A 20,673-nucleotide genomic window follows, 5' to 3' on the forward strand; every position below is an offset into this window, starting at 1 on the left:
TGAACAAAAGTGTTGTAACATTTGTAGCACTTATCAGTAACACATATTTAGTGTAAAGCTCAACTTAAACATGTGAAACAAAAAATAGCAATAATAATAAATTAAAGCTTATTGCCACTGACAGGGAATTCTCTTTATGGGGAAAAAATCTACCAAAAACAGGCAATTTCTGAGGTAACCGCAGGGAGCAGCATTACCATTTTATGTTCAATACCAAAGTTTAACTTGGCAGTGGTTACAACTAACTTGTTTCTGTCATATTCGTTGCTGGAAGAACTTTAAACTAAAATGCTTGCTAACTCGATATGCGTGCATGTTTATTTGACGTTAACACGCGGTTTTTAGTTGTTGCTTGCTCGCGTGCATATAGTGAATGGCAGGGAAAAAACAGGCAAAAATACATTGATACTTTGAAGCGAGAAGCGACTTCACCGACAGTGTCGAAGCAGACCCCTGCTCCGCACAAAACTTGTTCCGGCCGCCAACTCACCGCCTCGCCTAAGCAAATTCCTGCGGGAAACACCGCCTTCCCCAGGTCGGCTTTGTTTTTTTCCGCGATTTCCTTTTTTCAGCCAGCACCTTTCTTCCTGTTTGAATCCGAGGCTGGGCTGACAGTGAGGTTATTGGCGCATTATTGCCACCTACTGTTCTGATTCAAACCCCTACACCGCAGCAACAGACCTTCACAAAATAAAAGCATGTTAGCAACATGCGTTAATGCGCGATAAAGTAAATATCGCCGTTAATAGTCTAATGAATTAACGCGAAATTAACGCGTTAACTTGCCCAGCCCTAATATTTCCATAACAATCATACCATCATTAATGTGTAGATAGCATTCACTTCATCATCACTACTCGTATATTACAAAGTTTCAGTAGCAGGACATACTAAGGGTGTAACTTTGGTACAGCAATGCCGAGATGAGTGACTGAATAATAGGACACTAAATGACAAAAGAATGGACAGACACACATTCAGTTTAGTGAAAAGACATTTCTTTATTATTTACAGGCTGCAAATTGCTTTCAGAAACACATTAAATTACAAATAGAAGCTGGGTGGTAAAAAGGTATATGGATAATTTCAGTCTAGATGAGATGAGATAGACAGAGACTGTAGGCTAAAGATAGAAAGATGCAACCGATGTCATGATTTAGGTTTTTGTTTGTTTGTTTTGGATTTTTCCTGACTTTTCTTGAATCAACCTTGTCACCTCTCAGCCACCATCCAAATCAGCTCAGTCCACTCCTCAGTCATCAATATCCAGGCAGACTCATATCAGCGCCACCTGCTGCCACTAATCAAAGTCAACTCTGCCTAATCATGTCTACCTCAGTCATTCACTCTCTGCCAGAACGTCTTGTTTTGCCTTATGTGCACTGCCACTGTTTGTTCCGGTTCCTGTTTCTTCAGTCAGCTGTACTCTATTTCCCTTTACATGTTTAGCCCTCAATGATGTGCAGTTCCAGTTTCAGCATGCTGCTGGAAGTCTGCCTTTTTCCCCGTGAGTTTCAGCTGCTTGCTCTGACCGTTCTGGTGTTTCCTCGGTCCGCACCATCTGTTCTGGTCAGCTCCTACCTTCATCATTGATTCTGGTCTGCCACTGTCTGCAACCCCTGGTCAGTTTGGTTCTGCCATTCACTCCATCTGCATCCTCTGGTCTTCTGCCATTACTGCCTGCCTGCCTCATCTGCCCCTATTCACATTCTGAAATAAACTTTTTAAAAACAAAGCTCTGTGTCTGGCTGAATGTCTGGTTCACCAGCAGTATTCTTAACAAGTGATGCAAATATGTTTTTGCTGTAATTTGCAGGATGCCAGTAGTCATATCCTAAATGACTACTCTTTTGAATTTGCAAAGGTTTGCTTGTGCGCTACAATTTCCTCTCTTGCCTTTGATTGCAACACTCCGCTTCTTATATTCCCGCCTGCTGTGTGTTAGCAGGGGGAACAATGCATTAATCTGCTCGGCAATGCGCTCCCAAGTCTCCCTCTTTGTTTCCCCCGTGAACCCAGCACCGTATTTGGCTGTCAGCATCACTCTATCCTCCTCCACGAGCTGTGCCAACAGCAGGCACCACTCCTCTGTCCCGTTTGGTTTTATCAACCTTTCTCCATTTGATGTTTGTCATTGTGTCAAATTGTTTTATAAATACCAGCAGGCAATCAGCGTAAAACGCTGCCTGCTGAGTGTCCACATTAACATGAAATAGTAATGTGACAACTCCAAGTAATGATGATGTAAGTAAGGTATATTCAAGTGTGTTCCCTGCTGCTGTTGTGGCATATGTTGCATATGAGACAATTTACACTTCATTCTGCTTAATTTTCTACCTTTCTCTTGCCAGTTTGGATTCTGTAATCAATTAATTTCTATCCATTGATCACTGGAGCGTGTTTTTTGTGTCAACCAATCACAGCTTTGGAAAGACAAGATCACACTTACGTAGCAACGGGGTCAACCACACTTCCTCACTAAGATAAAAAGTTCTGTAGCTTCCTTACTCAGAGTCGCTCTCAGAAGATATCTGAATCATTCTTAAGCTAAGACTCCTTGGCAGGAATTTTTAGGCCAAGAATCATTTTGAATACAGGCACAGATGGACAAACTCAAGAGACATATCAGACTTTGCAAAGCTCCATTTCTGCACAATCAGCCAAATTAATACTGTAAAAATTATGTTTTTGTACATATTCTAGAATACACAAATTTTCTTATCTAAGGACTTCTTTAAAACATTGAACTAAATCATTGTCCTCTCATTTGGGGATAGAAATCACACAGTTTCAACAAAAATTATTTCTGCAAATCAAAATAACTAGGTGGACTGGAGCTCCCTCTATTCCAGCTAAATTATTAGGCAGCTGACACACAGAGAGGTTATCATGTCCATGTCGCTCCAAGCAGAGAGAAAGACCCCAATAAAATAAATTCATATGGTTTGTCTTAGTTGTCTGTTCCTTTTTCTACTTTAAAGCTTGTTCAGTAGGCTCTTTGTTATGTGTTTTAATAATAGCAGGGAAGGGGTTGAGAAAATATATGACAATTGCCTTGAATTATTGCGTCACAAAGTAATTTGATTAAATTAATCTGCCAATAAGTGAAAAGTGTTCTCAACCCAATGAAAAGAAATAAAGTTCTAAGTAAGATGAAAAAAAGAACGTCAGGAATAGATCTTCTGGAGGAGACCCACCTGACAGAAATAGAACATGGAAAACTCAAGAGAAATGGAAATAATCAGTTATACGCTGCATCATACACATCTGGGCATAGGAGACGGTTGGTGATATTAATACCAAACCATGTCCCTTTCCAGACACTCAGTGAGTAGTAAGGAAAGCAGATACTGTATGTATAACCTGACAAGTTAGATTCATAAAGTGTAGCATTGTGCATATTATCAATCTTGACCTGCTCCTTTCAAAAATGTTTGGGTAAAGAAGGGACATTCAGCAGAACCTTCCCACATAGCAAAGTTTGGTTTTAGCCAACCACAGTATTTAATGGAAATGTAGGCAGCAGGTGCCGTGAAAAACTACAAGTTGACGCTGGCCAGGACACTTCTGGCTGTTCTTCTTTCAAATAAGGCAATGTGGATTCAGACAATGCAGATGTGATATCAGCAGCTACACATGCGACCTTCTGTGCTGCCATGTTTATTTTGATTCGGCTGTGGGCTTGTCAGCTTTTCCTTTTGCTACAGTTGGTATGTCCCGCCTTAAACCATAATACTGAAACCTAATTGGCATAAAACACTTTTGGTTCCAGGCTCAAATAGTTTAGACAGGTGAAGGAAAAAATGTGTTTGTGAACCCACAAATGCTGTGTCAATCCAGCTTGTAGGCAAGGTTAAGACTTATTTATGGATTAAGGGGAATTTAAAGGGAGCTTTAGTCTGCCTTTTGAGTATATCCACTTAATTGTGCTGACTGTGAGTACTACAAGGAACTGTGGGATTTAAAATAAAAAAAGAAAAGAGAAAGAAAACAGATAAAACAATCAAAAATTAAATATTAAACTTACACAGCTGCTCTTGATATATAACACTTGGAAATGAGAAGAGTTTGGTGATGAGTGAGTGGGTGGGGGAACCGGTTTGAGAACAGAACCAGAATCCCTATAACTATAAATAAGGTGGGCCTCTGAGTGTTTTTCTTCTTAGGATGAAAACTTTTTCCTGCAGTGTCTGGACCTGCAGTCTCCCTTTAAGTTATGGATTCCTTCAGAGAAGACGCCTTATTTTCCCCCATGGGGACCTACGGTGTGACTCCAGGAGGGAGTTAAAACTATTTCAGCACAAGCCTTTATTTTATCACCCAGTCAAGAACCAAAAACTTTAATCACGGATGGAAGGACACTTACCAAAAGAACAACTCCAAGAGGTGAGGTTTTTGAGTCAATAAAATGTGATCAAAAAGGCTAAAATTTATTAAAGATTATAAAGAACAGATACAAAAAAATGTCATAAAAAATGACAAAGTTTAAAAAAAGCCTCTTCTTTAGGTGTTTCTAAAAATCAGAGATGAAGACGGACTAAGGAACATTTTGGTCCAGGGTTACGGATCTTCGGTCTCCCTCTCTGAATCTGTCTTTCCCCAAAGACCCTCAAAAAGCTGCAAAAAGCCAAAGAAACTGAAACGCTCTCTTCTAACAGTGCTATAAGCATATGTGTGTGAGTAACAACATGATTGACATATAAATAAGAGATTTAATACACAAATTACACTGTGAAGAAGAGAAGCAGAGTCTCTAAGGCGAGGACGAAGTGACTGGTGTATTGTTTCACTGCAGGCTGTATATGGACTTCATTTCTGCTCTCTGTCTTCCACAGTCTTCTTGGATACAGGTTGCAAAAAGTTCCAGTTTGCCTTGGAATGAGCCATGACTCCACCACATCGATGGCCGTTCACGTTTGTAGACTCCTGCACTCTCCTCTTGAGTGGTATTAGGTGGAATTGAAGAACCTGGACCTGGGGAGCCTTTGCACAGCAGACAGTGAGCTGACCTCTGACCCTGGGCCTCCTTTAATCAGCAGTGACTTGTACATTTCTTGTGAATTTAGCATATCAGCATTGCGTTTCAGCTAATATGAGACGCTTCTTTTAAATTTCCACATGTTGGAGTTCATAACAATGGAGTTACTTCCTCGTTGCATTTTATATTAGACAACGTACCCCATGAAAAAGAAGCTGGCTCCTTGGTTTAATTTAGAGTTGCATACTCTGAAACCCAAATTCAGACACAATTACAATAATGTAGCGATACTTTCCATTCCTGTAATTCATCATTATTATTGTATCATTAGTGTATTGTTAACACAGAGCAAAGGGTGAAACTATGTAAATTCTTTTCTTTTTTTGTACATAATTTGGTAAAAGATTAACAACTAAAGTGATTCAACAATTATATATTATTATTGTTATTATTACTATTATTATTATCATTATTATACAAAGATGTTAAGTAAACAAGCAATGATCAGAAAAAGCTAAGAAAAGTAAATTAATCTAGTGCTGTGGGAATGAAACATGAAGTAGTTTAGACATTTTGCAGAAGAATTATTTATATGAAACATTTTTTTAAAAAACAGAAGTACCTCAAAGCTATAGTAAATTGATTGTTGCGAAGGCTTAAAATATTAAAACCTAAAAATTCTCAGTATTTGGAGCAGTCGTGCTTTCAGTATCCTTGCTGCTAATCTCCTGAGTCTCTGATGCTTTACAAGAACAGACTGAAGCCAGAAACTTATCCAGGATGCTTTTCCGACATAACAAATACAAAGTTGTGTCTGCAAGGGGACTAAGAAACACACAAACTTCAAAAATGTTACTAAGAATTAATTCATGGTCTTTGAAGAGATAAACAATTATAGGCAGGAAAAGCAAAGTGTAAATTAGCAGCACTGCAACCTGAATGGCTGCAATTCGTCGTTTTTCATCTGCTGGGACACTGATGGCTCCAGAAAGAGCTTTAATAGTCCCAACCAAGCAGAAGATGAAGAAGGGAAATGGCAGGAGGAGAGCACATGACAAGATGGGAAAAAAAAAAGTTTGAGGAACATGCAGAAAAAAGATTAGGAGAAAAGGAACGGGAAGAACCCAGACCACCACACAGACCACCACATGTGTCTTGATGTTTCTCCTGAATCTGTACCACAGTGGCTTGGCAACAACCAAATACCTGTAACAACAGAAATAGCTGTTTAGTCAATGGAGACTATCAGATACAGACTAATGGGATTATGTGAGACAGAAAAAAAGCATAAAGAGACAAGTTTGGTTACCTTTCACAGGAGATACAGACCATGAATCCAACACTGGCAATTAAACCAAAAAAACAAGATGCCAGAGCCTTTTTCTGGGCTAACTAAATATGTAATTCTGCAGCAGAACTGAATGAGATCAGAAAAGAGAAGGTTGATGACATAGACAGGGAGACTCTGATTCTTTTTCACCTACAAGAAAGACAGAGAAAAAATAACCAATGACACAAGAACACTATTAATAAGTCAAACATTGCCTGTTTCAAATATTCCAGTATTTCTAAGGGTAAGAAATGGCAGACTTGAACCTGTAATGAGAACAAACCATTGTTTAAAGTGTAAATAGAACATTCATTATTGATAAATAGATATAACTTATTTTGTACTTACCTGGAGAAAAAGTGCAACAATCACTATAAGAGTCAAAGGAAGTCCAACTCCAATAGTGATCAAGTCCACCAATTTTACAATTGGTATATGCAAAAAATTGTCATTTTTATCACCAGTTCTGTTCTCATCAGATCCATAATCATATTCTTCTGATGTGTAGTTGTAGTCCAACTCTTCCATCGTCAGTGTGGAACTAGAATTTTGAAGACAGTTGTACTTATAAACATAAGTGATGATTTTTGTGTAAATCTTACATTTATGACTATTTTTCTATTCTAACATGTAAATTGAAATGTTAAAGCAGAAAATCTAATTGAATAATATTGATGAAGGATTTTCTGTCAAGGTTTTAGGAGTCAGACCGAAGCACATACAAGAGCTCGGGGGTGCATGATGAGTAGACAATGAATTTTAATGGATAAACAAAGTTTACAAAGCATACAGGGACACAGAATCCTGGAAGACGACAAACTTAGACCAGAACAGGGTAAACAGACGAATGAAGATGGAGGACCTGTTGAGCTTGTATGCCGAGAACCCAATATTTAAGCCGACACAATGATATATAATTTTAAAAAGTATATTTGTTGAGTAAAATCATTAAAACAATCTTTATTGTCCAGCCATACTGGTTTTGAATTTAAAAAAATACTTTTACTATGCGCTGAAAATGTTTCAGCAGTTGTTCATCACCACACACATCAACTAATTAGCACATTAACCAAATATCAGAAGCATTTGCTTCCGTGCTTCATCTCCCAAGCATGCTTACCATCACCTCAACAGCAGAACAACAAAAAGGCTTTAAAAACAGAACAATATTATTTGTATAAGTAATTGTAAAAGTATAAATTTACCTTTTGTTTGTTCTGCAGCCAGGGATCCTTTCTGGACCGCTCACGTCTATCTAACTGGTCAGCTGAAATAGAAATGGCTGTTCTGATATATAATCAAGCTTCTTTTTTTTTCCTGTAGCACTTAGTGTTGTTATGAAGAAATTGATCACTCTAAAGCTTTGAAGTGTATTTAAGCAATTAATGCTTTAGTTTAATACTTTCTGAAATAAAAAAAGCATCTACTAATGAGGAAATCTTATGAATAAATAATATTTCCTTTGGACTAATGGTTTGTCCGATATTATCATCCATTTGTCTTTTTCTTTATAGAATTTTCTATTGCATCTCAAATAATTTTATGTGTATGCTATTTTGTGTTCACTTGTGTTTTGTGTAGAAATATCTAATTTCTCAAAAAACACTTTTTTTATTTGTCTAATCTTTCTTTTGTTTCAGTTTGTAATCTTCTCATCAAACTTAGTATTCTCCACGTGGAATAGAGCAATAACAAGTAGACTAAACATGATTAATTATCCTAATAAAACTACATAGCTGTTCAATCAAACCTACCTCCATGCTTATTAGAAGAGCTGTATTGGAATGTTAATTTTTGTTTTTATCTCTTTACAGTCATCACTCCCCTGTAAGTTACAGAAATGCAATAATTTTAAGTATATTTACCATTATTTTTGAATTATTGTCTATTATTGGTCTTTTTGATTTAATTGTATTTTATTGTCATGAATTTTCCTCTGCACCATTGATAATGAGACATTGTCCTTGTTGGGCTTTCAAAGATTTAAATCATTATAATAAAAATATATTTATCATATCCTGATGCATCTCCATAAACAAAGTAAAATAATATTGAGTAGGTCCTCTGGATGGGTTCTTCTTTGTTGAAGAACCCATGTTTCTTTTCCAAGATACTCATACTCTTTGAGTCTGAGTTACAGGTTAAATTAGCCTTATAAGCAATGCATAGTAGATCATCAAGGCTGATAGCGAGAATTAAAGTTGGTTGTTTAAACGCATAAGAGGACCATCAGCCTAACCACCAACCCATACTTCTCTAATGACCACATATTGTTACCAAAGGAACACTCTCATTCACTGCATTGTTAGACAGAGATGATTAGACAACATAGATGTACTGGTAAGATCCATTGTTAGCATTATTAAAGGTATAGTGGACGATCTTTTTCGGCTTGGAGTTTTGGGAGGATCACCTTATCTATGCCATCTGACAGCTTACTCTTTGCTTTTATTTGTTACTATTTGCCTATCTGAAGGTCCTGGCAGCTCAAGCGTGGTGTTGAGCTCACTAACCTCCGACTATTAAACCTATTAAAGATGAAAAATATGCTGCTCTAACTATGTGAGGGGTCTTTGTATACAAAAGCAGATTTTTTTCCAGATTAGGTTGGATTCCTCTAGATATGTATAACACAATTTTCTCTCCAGCCTCCAACATTGTGCTTCAAATTAAACAGCTCTAAATTAAACCAGGGAATCAGCCTCCTATGAATCATTTCCTTCTTTCTCAAGGGGGCTGTGTTGTCTAATGCAAAACGCAATGAGGAAGTAACGTTATCTACAAGCACATAAAGTTGTAAAGGCAACAAATAATGTTGCTACTCTCTGCTGTGTTTGTCAGGTAGGTAGGCATACAAATCCCAACCCGGACTCACTGGAGAACATGTAATAGCCATATTGGTCCAAAAGGGAAAATAATTAAGTTAAAGCCCCACTGTGTAGGTTTACTGCAAACCAGTGGTGTGCTAAATGAATTTCAATGGCGTACATAACGTCACGATAACGTCACGATGACGTCACATCACGTGGTACGCAGTAGGGCAAGCTTGCATAGTCCGCCGCTGTTTTGCTGTAAAAGACGTGCGTTACCCTTGGTTTTACTCAGTAAACGACTGCTTTTTCCAAATCTAAAACCATGGTTTTTAAACATTGTTGCTATGGAACGTGCAACAGCGACTTGAGGTTTGCTGATCGGCCGCATATGAAGGATGTTTTCTTCAAGACTGCCAAGGAGAAATGTGTGCGCTGGGTTCACCGGTGCGGTCGGCCTACACAACAGTTCAACCCGGAAAAAGTTACCAAATTCACCTACATATGTAGCAAGCATTTTGTTGGAGGAAAGGGCCCAACCGAAGAACATCCTGACCCAATTCCAGCGACATCAAGTAGTGAACAGGTAAGAGTATTTTGGTGGCTGACATGTTAATAATGAAGCGCCTGCTACCATGATAACATATGGGCTATCATGGTAGCAGGCGCTAACATGATACCCTGCTACCAGGATAGCTTACTCAAAAACATTTCAAATAAGACAAATATTAAACATATACCGATCCCTGGACGGTGATTACAAACAAAAAAACGGCCGACGACGGCATGACCGCCGTGCAGGAAAAAAACCCAAAGCTTACCGTTCGATCAACTCGGCCCGTTTTCCGGTTTTTTTAAGCCCTCGACACTCAAGCCATCGTTTGAGCTGAAGGTTGGTGTGTTCTTCAACAGTTCGACCAGTAAACCGTGCGCCTGGGACATCGTCTTGGAAAAGTTTAATGGCTGCAAAGTCGGTCATATCGCTGGTTCTGTTGTGCGTGTAATAGCTGGTTGCTACGGCGTTCTCTACCTGTATGTCCTACCTAAGCGGCAAAAGGGGCGTTGCTCTTGAGTCGGTGACGTCACGTGCGCGGTACGCTATTGACCTCTCTGTTAAGCGCCTAATAACTATGTGATAACTAAATATGACAAACAAGTATGTCCTCCTTGTATTTGGTACACTGGCCGTGTGAAATGTTTTTTTTTTCAGTGCAGCTGAGCCGCACTGACAGAGAGAGTGAAAGTTTTTTAACAACTAATAATGAACAACAATTAATACGTAATACCATGTCTATCTTTATTTACGAGCCAAGAAAAGTATTTCGGCAAGAAAACATTTCCGTGTTCCGTCTAAACATTGCGGAGTGAAGAATATATGGGTACAACGTCTGTGCCCTAACTCTGTGTCTGTGTGGTGGGTTGCCGCTTGTTTTGGGCTTGTTTTTTTATATCACCTGTTCCTTGTTTGTCTCAAAATATCTGGCAACACTGGTCCATGGGCGAGGCATGGACGTGGCAGTGGAGCGAGAGGAAAAAAAAAATCAACTGTGATTTGCCGACTCAATACTACTGAGAGAGAAAGCTACCCTAGAAGCAGTGAATTTTTGTCTGTAAACAGTGTGTGGTCCAAAAAGTAATTTTTCCCGACTGCTGATGGAACCATTGTTGTTTGGCAGAGTCAAAACAGCAGCTTTCTGTGGGAGAGCCAATGCTCCTTCAGCAGCATTAAGCAAAGCCCAGCTTGGGCTTCACACAGACAGTGGCGCCTTCTCTCATGGAAGCCACTGTGGTGAGAGCAAACTCCCGGCAGCATGGAGGCTACTTCAGGTTAGGCGATTTGGCCCCTTTTACCCAAATATCACATCTTAAATCCCATGGATTGTCAAGCATTGCAGCAAAATATCAGGGAGAGCGGATTTTGACATTTTGGTGTAGGATTAGGCTGGATGTGAAGTCTATGGAGGTTGGCGCTCCATGGTCCATGGGTGTGTGTGAGTGCGCTGGTGCCCGGGCTTGGTTGCTGGTAGCAGGGGTGGGTGCAGGGTCTGATGTGGAGACTCAGTGTTTCCCCCGGTTCTCAGGAGGCTTTACTTGGTACACCTGCAGCCACTTGCTGCACTCTTGATTGCATGAGCAGAAGGCAGCTGTGGGTACCTAACATGCCAATCAACGAATGACTGAGGAGCAGTACTTAACAGCCCAGGACCGGAGCGGACTTCTTTCCCCTCCACTGTTCACACGGTAAGTTGTGAAGCTCTTATGCATCACGCTGGGAAATGGGGCTCTGTTCCTGGCTTTGAGATATTAACACAGCTCGTGTTATCTTATCTTATTTTTCAGATTCTCATATCAACATGGCGCCCCCAAAGCATAGTGTTTGTTGCCCACTCTGCCGTTCTGAATTTACCTATATAGGCAGGCACCTAAGAAATAGTCATGGCATTAAAAATTCAAAAGAGCGAGAAATATTGATCAAGTACAGTAGTGGGAGGGTCAATATTAGAAAAATGCCCTGTCCAGTGGAGGGCTGCAGTTATGCTAGCACAAGGCTGGACAGGCATATTGCTCAAGCTCACCCGGAGATGGAGGGGGAGAGGAAAGCCCAGGTGATAACCGATTTGAAGTACCAGGTAACGGTGCACATGCTGCGAGCGTTGAGCGCCACAAACCCGAGCCCTCCGATGGTCTCACGCTTACACATGGACCCAATAGCAAGAGAGGAAGCAAATCGGTATCATCCAACATCAGAACCCCTTGATGACGAACCATCGCCTTCATCCTGCAACTCGTGCAAACAGCTTGAGGCAAAGAACCTGCAGCTTATATCCGACTTGGGGCAACTAAGAAAGAAATTGCTGTACCAGCACAGATGGGCTGAAAGGGCAAAAAAAACAATCAAACGACTGGAAGAGGTATGTAAAATGTTTATTACCTAGCAGCACCTTTACCCAGGACCAGAGCACATGTGCTGGGCAGGATAGCTCCATAGCTTAGGCCTGGTTGTACCGGCAGAACCAGCGGGTAGATGCGGATGACTTTTACCCAGGATCAGAGCACATGTGCTGGGCAGGATAGCTCCATAGCTTAGGCCTGGTTGTACCGGCAGAACCAGAAAACTTAGCACTAAACCTTTATTTAACAGGACCGCCAAAAGGCATCCACAGCCCCGGTTCCAAGTGTGGACGTTGATGCTCTGGTGAGGAGTGAATCTTTCTCTCCTGATGAAGAACAGCAGCACATCAACAGACCTAAGTCAAAGGGGGAAAGCCGGAGCACCCTCTGTTTGGCGAAAGCGTACCCCAAATTCCCACCGAGCATCTGTAAGTAATGTCACTGATTGCTGTATTTATAAAAAAAATAAATAAAAATTCTAAGTGTTGAGAACCAGGCGCACACAAGGGGGCGCTGTCAGAGAGTAATCCGAGGACAGTGCCTCGGGTCGGGGCTACAGCAGCGGGATCTCCCCCCTGTCCTTCTGGAAGTCTGTGCGAGCTTTTAAAAAATATTTCTAAGTGTTTATGGATCCAGAGACGCAGAAGGGGGATTTTTAACGTTTGTATCCGAATATAGGGCCCTCTGTCTGGGTTTTAATGAACGAAATTCCCCGGTGTTTTTTCTGGAAGTCTGTGCGAGCTTTTAAAAAATATTTCTAAGTGTTTATGGATCCAGAGACGCAGAAGGGGGATTTTTAACGTTTGTATCCGAATATAGGGCCCTCTGTCTGGGTTTTAATGAACGAAATTCCCCGGTGTTTTTTCTGGAAGTCTGTGCGAGCTTTTAAAAAATATTTCTAAGTGTTTATGGATCCAGAGACGCAGAAGGGGGATTTTTAACGTTTGTATCCGAATATAGCGCCCTCTGTCTGGGTTTTAATGAACGAAATTCCCCGGTGTTTTTTCTGGAAGTCTGTGCGAGCTTTTAAAAAAATATTTCTAAGTGTTTATGGATCCAGAGACGCAGAAGGGGGATTTTTAACGTTTGTATCCGAATATAGCGCCCTCTGTCTGGGTTTTAATGAACGAAATTCCCCGGTGTTTTTTCTGGAAGTCTGTGCGAGCTTTTAAAAAAATATTTCTAAGTGTTTATGGATCCAGAGACGCAGAAGGGGGATTTTTAACGTTTGTATCCGAATATAGCGCCCTCTGTCTGGGTTTTAATGAACGAAATTCCCCGGTGTTCTTTCTGGAAGTCTTTTTTTTTTTTTTTTCAGTGGAATACATCGCGGAGTATTGGCAGCATCTCAAAGGCTCCCGTGGTCTGAGGAAAAGGATCGAAAATCAAAGATCCAAAGTGGGTAGAATCATGGCTTTCCTTTCGTTTATAACCAAGGGACAGCCAATCCTCCAGAATTGGACTTTCCTCCACAATATGTCCAGGATATACCAGTAAGCATGTCTGTGATGCCTTTTAGTTAAGATAAAATGTCCCCATGTAAAAAAAGATTCAAATTATTTATTTCTGTGCAGGTGGCCAGAGCATCTGCAGAATGGTGGAAAAGCGGAGAACACAGTGAAGACCTACCTGGTGAATTTGTCCCAGTTCCTGGGCTACTTCAGGGACACCCCTCCCTCCTCATCCAGGGTTCCAAAAAGAGAAGTGTTTGCCGTGATTCGTGCTATCTCAGAGTGTATTGCAAGCCTGGGTCCACGTGTTGTCATGCGTCAGATACGTGTAAAGAAAAATAAGTTGAGCAGAACCATCTCCAAGGACCAACTTCGCCTCTGCAAAGTCCTGGCCAGGAGACGCATCCCTGAACTTCTTGGTCAGACTTATTAAATTTGCACTATATTAAATTACTTACCTGAGTTACTGACATCCATGTTCTAACCATTTAATTTTATTTTATTTTTTTCTTCAGATGAACTGTCTGAGGACCCCAACCCGGAGGCGCGAAGGAGATATTTTGGGTACCTCAGTGTTTACCTAGCAAGCCTATATGGACACCGCACCGGTGTTCTAAAGAATATGACGGTCTCCGAGGTTGATGAAGCCCAGAAGGAAGCCACAGTCGGGCAAGCGGGCTTCGTGATCAATGCAAGTCTACTAATATTGGAATGACAAACGCTCTCTGTCTTGTCCCAATATGTCCATTAAAACACACTCTCGTTTGCACCACAGGTGAAGGAACACAAAACCAACCGTGCGTTTGGCCCCGCACAGCTCTACTTAACTGTAGAGGAATTCTCATGGGTGGAGCAGTGGATGATCATCAGACAGAAACTAAACCCACCCACAGACCTTCTTCTCTTCACCGAAAACTTCACAAAAATCGAGAAACTCATCGTGCCGATGCAAGCCGCCTGGCGTGACATGGGTTTTCCTGGGCGTCCCACATTCACAGACTTCCGAACATCAATAGCCACATACGTAAGTAATTATATCACTTTTCCACGTAATAAACCTAAAATAAAAAGCATAATATTGAAGAACCATCTGTATTTTTCAAGGCAAGGAATACTTTGTCACCAAGTGACCGGATCAACATTTCAAAGACCATGTGTCATGACACGCGGACAGCAGACAAATTCTACGCGCTCCACCGCACCGCGTCAGAGCTGGCTCGGATCCGTCAGAATTTCGAGGCAGCCGTCAAGCCACCACGTACGACGGTACATGACACTGCCGAACCTTCCCTCCTCTCCATGTCAGAATCATCAGGTGATGGTGTTGAGGAGGAAGCGGACTGCGCGCCTCCCACCCCGCCTGCCGGTCCTTCGCCCGGTGCTGTGCCGTCCTCACCAACATCCAGTCAGGCCACTGGATCAACAAGCCCTGATCACGCTTCTGAGAGCGACGTTGACTACACTGTTGACAGCGAGTCTGACCAAACCTCCGAGAGCGAGTCTGACCAAACCTCCGAGAGCGAGTCTGACCAAACCTCCGAGAGCGAGTCTGACCAAACCTCCGAGAGCGAGTCTGACCAAACCTCCGAGAGCGAGTCTGACCAAACCTCCGAGAGCGAGTCTGACCAAACTTCTGAATACACTTCGGAGAGCGACCCTTCATATGAACCACGTAGAGGGACCCAACAACCCAGAAGAAAGAGACCATTGTTTACCTACACGTTGAGAAAAAGACAACCAGGGCGCAGCCAAAGTGTACGTGTGCTGAGATCCAGAAAAACAGTAAAAAAAATAATAAAAAAATAAATAAATCAATGGTGATGTGTCTGTATTTCCTTTCTGCTACAGTTTGGGTGAAAACAATTATTTATCTTTAACAAATTGTGTTTAAGACATTTCTCCATTCATTATTCCTGGCAAATAAAATAAAAAAATAAAACTTATAAAGTCCCACCTCCAGCATATGGGGGGTCTGTGTCACGCAGCTGTGCCCCAGAATAGTGCGCCTTGGCTGGGCTAGTGACGCGTGAAAGCGCCCCCCCTTGGCCTGGAAGTCCAGCATGGGGTGGATACGAAATCAACTGGAGTAGCTCAGGGAGATACAAGGGTCTGGAGGGATTCTGGGGCCTTACGCGGAAAAACCCCATCTGCAGGTTAATATGAAACGCGCCACGCGGACATGCATGCAGCGTTTTTGGGTTAATATAGCCAGAGTAGGCCGCTGCGTGGAGCTCCATGGTGCCTCTGGTTTAGCTTGGAGATCCGTGGTGCACGCGCAGGTTAAGAGACCCAGAGCGGACTGCTTCTGGTGCGGGGAGATCCATGGTGCAGGCGGAGGTTAGGAGATCCAGAGCTGAAATTAACAAAAGGAATTAATAGTAATAATTATAATATTAATGGTAAACGAAAAAATAAAATAAAAAAAGTGTCCCACCTCCAGGACAGGGGGGGTCTGTGTCACGCAGCTGTGCCCCAGAATAGTGCGCCTTGGCTGGGCTAGTGACGCGTGAAAGCGCCCCTCCTCTCCTGGAAGTCCAGCATGGGGTGGATACGAAATCAATTGGAGTAGCTCTTTAGCACTATACCAGGGGAACAATTTTGGGGAAAAAATATTTTCTAAGTTCTCCAGCATGGGGTGGATACGAAATCAACTGGAGTAGCTCAGGGAGATACAAGGGTCTGGAGGGATTTTGGGGCCTTACGCGGAAAAAACCCTGTCTGCAGGTTAATATGAAATGCGCCACGCGGACATGCATGCAGCGTTTTTGGGTTAAAATAGCCAGAGTAGGCCGCTGCGTGGAGCTCCATGGTGCCTCTGGTTTAGCTGGGAGATCCGTGGTGCACGCGCAGGTTAAGAGACCCAGAGCGGACTGCTTCTGGTGCGGGGAGATCCATGGTGCAGGCGGAGGTTAGGAGATCCAGAGCTGAAATTAACAAAAGGAATTAATAGTAATAATTATAATATTAATGGTAAACGAAAAAATAAAATAAAAAAAGTGTCCCACCTCCAGGACAGGGGGGGTCTGTGTCACGCAGCTGTGCCCCAGAATAGTGCGCCTTGGCTGGGCTAGTGACGCGTGAAAGCGCCCCTCCTCTCCTGGAAGTCCAGCATGGGGTGGATACGAAATCAATTGGAGTAGCTCTTTAGCACTATACCAGGGGAACAATTTTGGGGAAAAAATATTTTCTAAGTTCTCCAGCATGGGGTGGATACGAAATCAACTGGAGTAGCTCAGGGAGATACAAGGGTCTGGAGGGATTTTGGGGCCTTACGCGGAAAAACCCTGTCTGCAGGTTAATATGAAATGCGCCACGCGGACATGCATGCAGCGTTTTTGGGTTAAAATAGCCAGAGTAGGCCGCTGCGTGGAGCTCCATGGTGCCTCTGGTTTAGCTGGGAGATCCGTGGTGCACGCGCAGGTTAAGAGACCCAGAGCGGACTGCTTCTGGTGCGGGGAGATCCATGGTGCAGGCGGAGGTTAGGAGATCCAGAGCTGAAATTAACAAAAGGAATTAATAGTAATAATTATAATATTAATGGTAAACGAAAAAATAAAATAAAAAAAGTGTCCCACCTCCAGGACAGGGGGGGTCTGTGTCACGCAGCTGTGCCCCAGAATAGTGCGCCTTGGCTGGGCTAGTGACGCGTGAAAGCGCCCCTCCTCTCCTGGAAGTCCAGCATGGGGTGGATACGAAATCAATTGGAGTAGCTCTTTAGCACTATACCAGGGGAACAATTTTGGGGAAAAAATATTTTCTAAGTTCTCCAGCATGGGGTGGATACGAAATCAACTGGAGTAGCTCAGGGAGATACAAGGGTCTGGAGGGATTTTGGGGCCTTACGCGGAAAAACCCTGTCTGCAGGTTAATATGAAATGCGCCACGCGGACATGCATGCAGCGTTTTTGGGTTAAAATAGCCAGAGTAGGCCGCTGCGTGGAGCTCCATGGTGCCTCTGGTTTAGCTGGGAGATCCGTGGTGCACGCGCAGGTTAAGAGACCCAGAGCGGACTGCTTCTGGTGCGGGGAGATCCATGGTGCAGGCGGAGGTTAGGAGATCCAGAGCTGAAATTAACAAAAGGAATTAATAGTAATAATTATAATATTAATGGTAAACGAAAAAATAAAATAAAAAAAGTGTCCCACCTCCAGGACAGGGGGGGTCTGTGTCACGCAGCTGTGCCCCAGAATAGTGCGCCTTGGCTGGGCTAGTGACGCGTGAAAGCGCCCCTCCTCTCCTGGAAGTCCAGCATGGGGTGGATACGAAATCAATTGGAGTAGCTCTTTAGCACTATACCAGGGGAACAATTTTGGGGAAAAAATATTTTCTAAGTTCTCCAGCATGGGGTGGATACGAAATCAACTGGAGTAGCTCAGGGAGATACAAGGGTCTGGAGGGATTTTGGGGCCTTACGCGGAAAAACCCTGTCTGCAGGTTAATATGAAATGCGCCACGCGGACATGCATGCAGCGTTTTTGGGTTAAAATAGCCAGAGTAGGCCGCTGCGTGGAGCTCCATGGTGCCTCTGGTTTAGCTGGGAGATCCGTGGTGCACGCGCAGGTTAAGAGACCCAGAGCGGACTGCTTCTGGTGCGGGGAGATCCATGGTGCAGGCGGAGGTTAGGAGATCCAGAGCTGAAATTAACAAAAGGAATTAATAGTAATAATTATAATATTAATGGTAAACGAAAAAATAAAATAAAAAAAGTGTCCCACCTCCAGGACAGGGGGGGTCTGTGTCACGCAGCTGTGCCCCAGAATAGTGCGCCTTGGCTGGGCTAGTGACGCGTGAAAGCGCCCCTCCTCTCCTGGAAGTCCAGCATGGGGTGGATACGAAATCAATTGGAGTAGCTCTTTAGCACTATACCAGGGGAACAATTTTGGGGAAAAAATATTTTCTAAGTTCTCCAGCATGGGGTGGATACGAAATCAACTGGAGTAGCTCAGGGAGATACAAGGGTCTGGAGGGATTCTGGGGCCTTACGCGAAAAAACCCCATCTGCAGATATGTAGGAGCGAGGTTTTCGGTAACCTATGACGAAAAATATTTCTAAGTCTTTTAACACTTAGTCTCTGGAGTTTGTCAGGGGGACTTCCAGGGCCCATCTTTTTTCACCCAGACCGATCTGCAAACGTGGCCTGCCATAAGAGGGCCTCCGTCAGCATCAGTGCTTCGGCGGTTGGTTCCTTAATCCTGCAGGCTCTACTCCAGACAGCAGCGGAGGTTGCGCGCGACTGTGCTTATTCCCCGTAGCGGGCCGCACGCTCGGAAGCGAGACCGAGCAGAACAGTCTGACCTAGTGGTCCCGCACCAAGCCTCCGCCACCGGGCTCACGTCCCCCCGGTCCCGGCCTCCTGGCCCGTGCTGGCGGTGCGCTTGGGAAACACGCTGCGGCTGTCCGCCTGAGAGCCAATCGACTAGGGCTCGGGGGGGCTACGGAGGACCAGCGCTCCGCCCGGTTCCCACGCCCCCCCCCCCATCTCGCTCTGCCTACGGGCCCGGCGCGTGCCGGGTTCTGGAGGGCTAAATAAGCCGTGAAAGTCCAAGTAAACACGGCCCCGGCCCAGACATGGGATGGATTGACAGATGAAAGCGATTTCTCCACTCTGTGGGTTGTGGTGCATGGCTGCGGATCACAAATGTGATTCGCAGGACATAGGGCAAACAGATACCCAAACCCGTCTTGAAAAACAAACCGAAAGAATGGAAACACATCCAAGAAGGGCGCCCCCTCATGGAGATCTGCTGTACCATGGGCACATAATTAAAAATAAAAATTAAATAAAAAGTTCTAAGTGTTGAGAACCAGGTGCACGGAGGGTGGGGGGGGGGGCGGTGTCAGAGTGTAGCCCAGGGAGAGGGCCTCGGGCTGGGGCTGCAGAAGCGGGATGTCCCCCTGTCCTGCTGGAGCTCTGAATTTTTTTTTTTTATTTTTTTTTTTAGGGTTAGAGGTAGGGTTATAAAATAGTTCTAAGTGTTGAGAACCAGGTGCACGGAGGGTGGGGGGGGCGGTGTCAGAGTGTAGCCCAGGGAGAGGGCCTCGGGCTGGGGCTGCATAAGCGGGATGTCCCCCTGTCCTGCTGGAGCTCTGAATTTTTTTTAATTTTTTTTTAGGGTTAGAGGTAGGGTTATAAAATAGTTCTAAGTGTTGAGAACCAGGTGCACGGAGGGTGGGGGGGGGGCGGTGTCAGAGTGTAGCCCAGGGAGAGGGCCTCGGGCTGGGGCTGCATAAGCGGGATGTCCCCCTGTCCTGCTGGAGCTCTGAATTTTTTTTAATTTTTTTTTAGGGTTAGAGGTAGGGTTATAAAATAGTTCTAAGTGTTGAGAACCAGGTGCACGGAGGGTGGGGGGGGGGGCGGTGTCAGAGTGTAGCCCAGGGAGAGGGCCTCGGGCTGGGGCTGCATAAGCGGGATGTCCCCCTGTCCTGCTGGAGCTCTGAATTTTTTTTAATTTTTTTTTAGGGTTAGAGGTAGGGTTATAAAATAGTTCTAAGTGTTGAGAACCAGGTGCACGGAGGGTGGGGGGGGCGGTGTCAGAGTGTAGCCCAGGGAGAGGGCCTCGGGCTGGGGCTGCATAAGCGGGATGTCCCCCTGTCCTGCTGGAGCTCTGAATTTTTTAAGGGTTAGAGGTAGGGTTATAAAATAGTTCTAAGTGTTGAGAACCAGGCGCACGGAGGGGAGTGGTGTCAGAGAGCAGTCCGAGGACAGGACCTCGGGCTGGGGCTGCAGCAGCTGGACTCCCCCCTGTCCCGCTGGAGCTCTGCTGTACCATGGGCACGGCTTTGTTCCTGCCTTCCCAGGGGCACGAGTAATTTGGCGGTTGGTTTATTGGTTTATAACCGGGGAGGGGTGCTTAAGAGTGGGTACCACGGTTCGCCTGGAGGTGAAGGTTATGGAGGTTGGTGTTCCAGGGTCCATGGGTGTGTGGTGGTACCCGGGGCTGGTTGCTGGTAGCAGGGGCTGGTGCTGATAGCTCCATGCTGGAGCCATGGATCATCCAGGGATCAGAGCACACATTCATGCCCACTTTGAGTGTGCTGCTTTGGGCATGAAATACCTACATGCTGCTGGAGAACCTCCATGGATCATCCAGGGATCAGAGCACACATTCATGCCCACTTTGAGTGTGCTGCTTTGGGCATGAAGAACCTCCATGCTGCTGGAGAACCTCCGTGCTGCTGGAGAACCTCCATGGATCATCCAGGGATCAGAG

The 20,673-nt window shown here is 43.9% G+C and overlaps 1 protein-coding gene and 1 pseudogene across 1 annotated transcript; one reads left to right on the forward strand and one right to left on the reverse strand.

Moving 5' to 3' along the window:
• Positions 1–5,649: 5,649 nt before the first annotated feature.
• Positions 5,650–6,836, reverse strand: LOC118560402 (annotated as a pseudogene).
• Positions 6,837–10,958: 4,122 nt separating this feature from the next.
• LOC118560487 lies at positions 10,959–15,276 on the forward strand. The gene is made up of 8 exons (XM_036131441.1): positions 10,959–11,359; positions 11,459–12,030; positions 12,261–12,438; positions 13,329–13,503; positions 13,585–13,880; positions 13,977–14,152; positions 14,237–14,485; positions 14,566–15,276. The coding sequence occupies exons 2-8, from the start codon at positions 11,473–11,475 to the stop codon at positions 15,265–15,267; spliced, it is 2,334 nt and encodes a 777-aa protein (XP_035987334.1). The 5' UTR covers positions 10,959–11,359; positions 11,459–11,472; the 3' UTR covers positions 15,268–15,276.
• The last annotated feature ends 5,397 nt before the right edge of the window (positions 15,277–20,673 follow it).

This window comes from Fundulus heteroclitus, unplaced genomic scaffold (assembly GCF_011125445.2).
Source record: "Fundulus heteroclitus isolate FHET01 unplaced genomic scaffold, MU-UCD_Fhet_4.1 scaffold_43, whole genome shotgun sequence".
Classification (NCBI taxonomy): Eukaryota; Metazoa; Chordata; class Actinopteri; order Cyprinodontiformes; family Fundulidae; genus Fundulus; species Fundulus heteroclitus.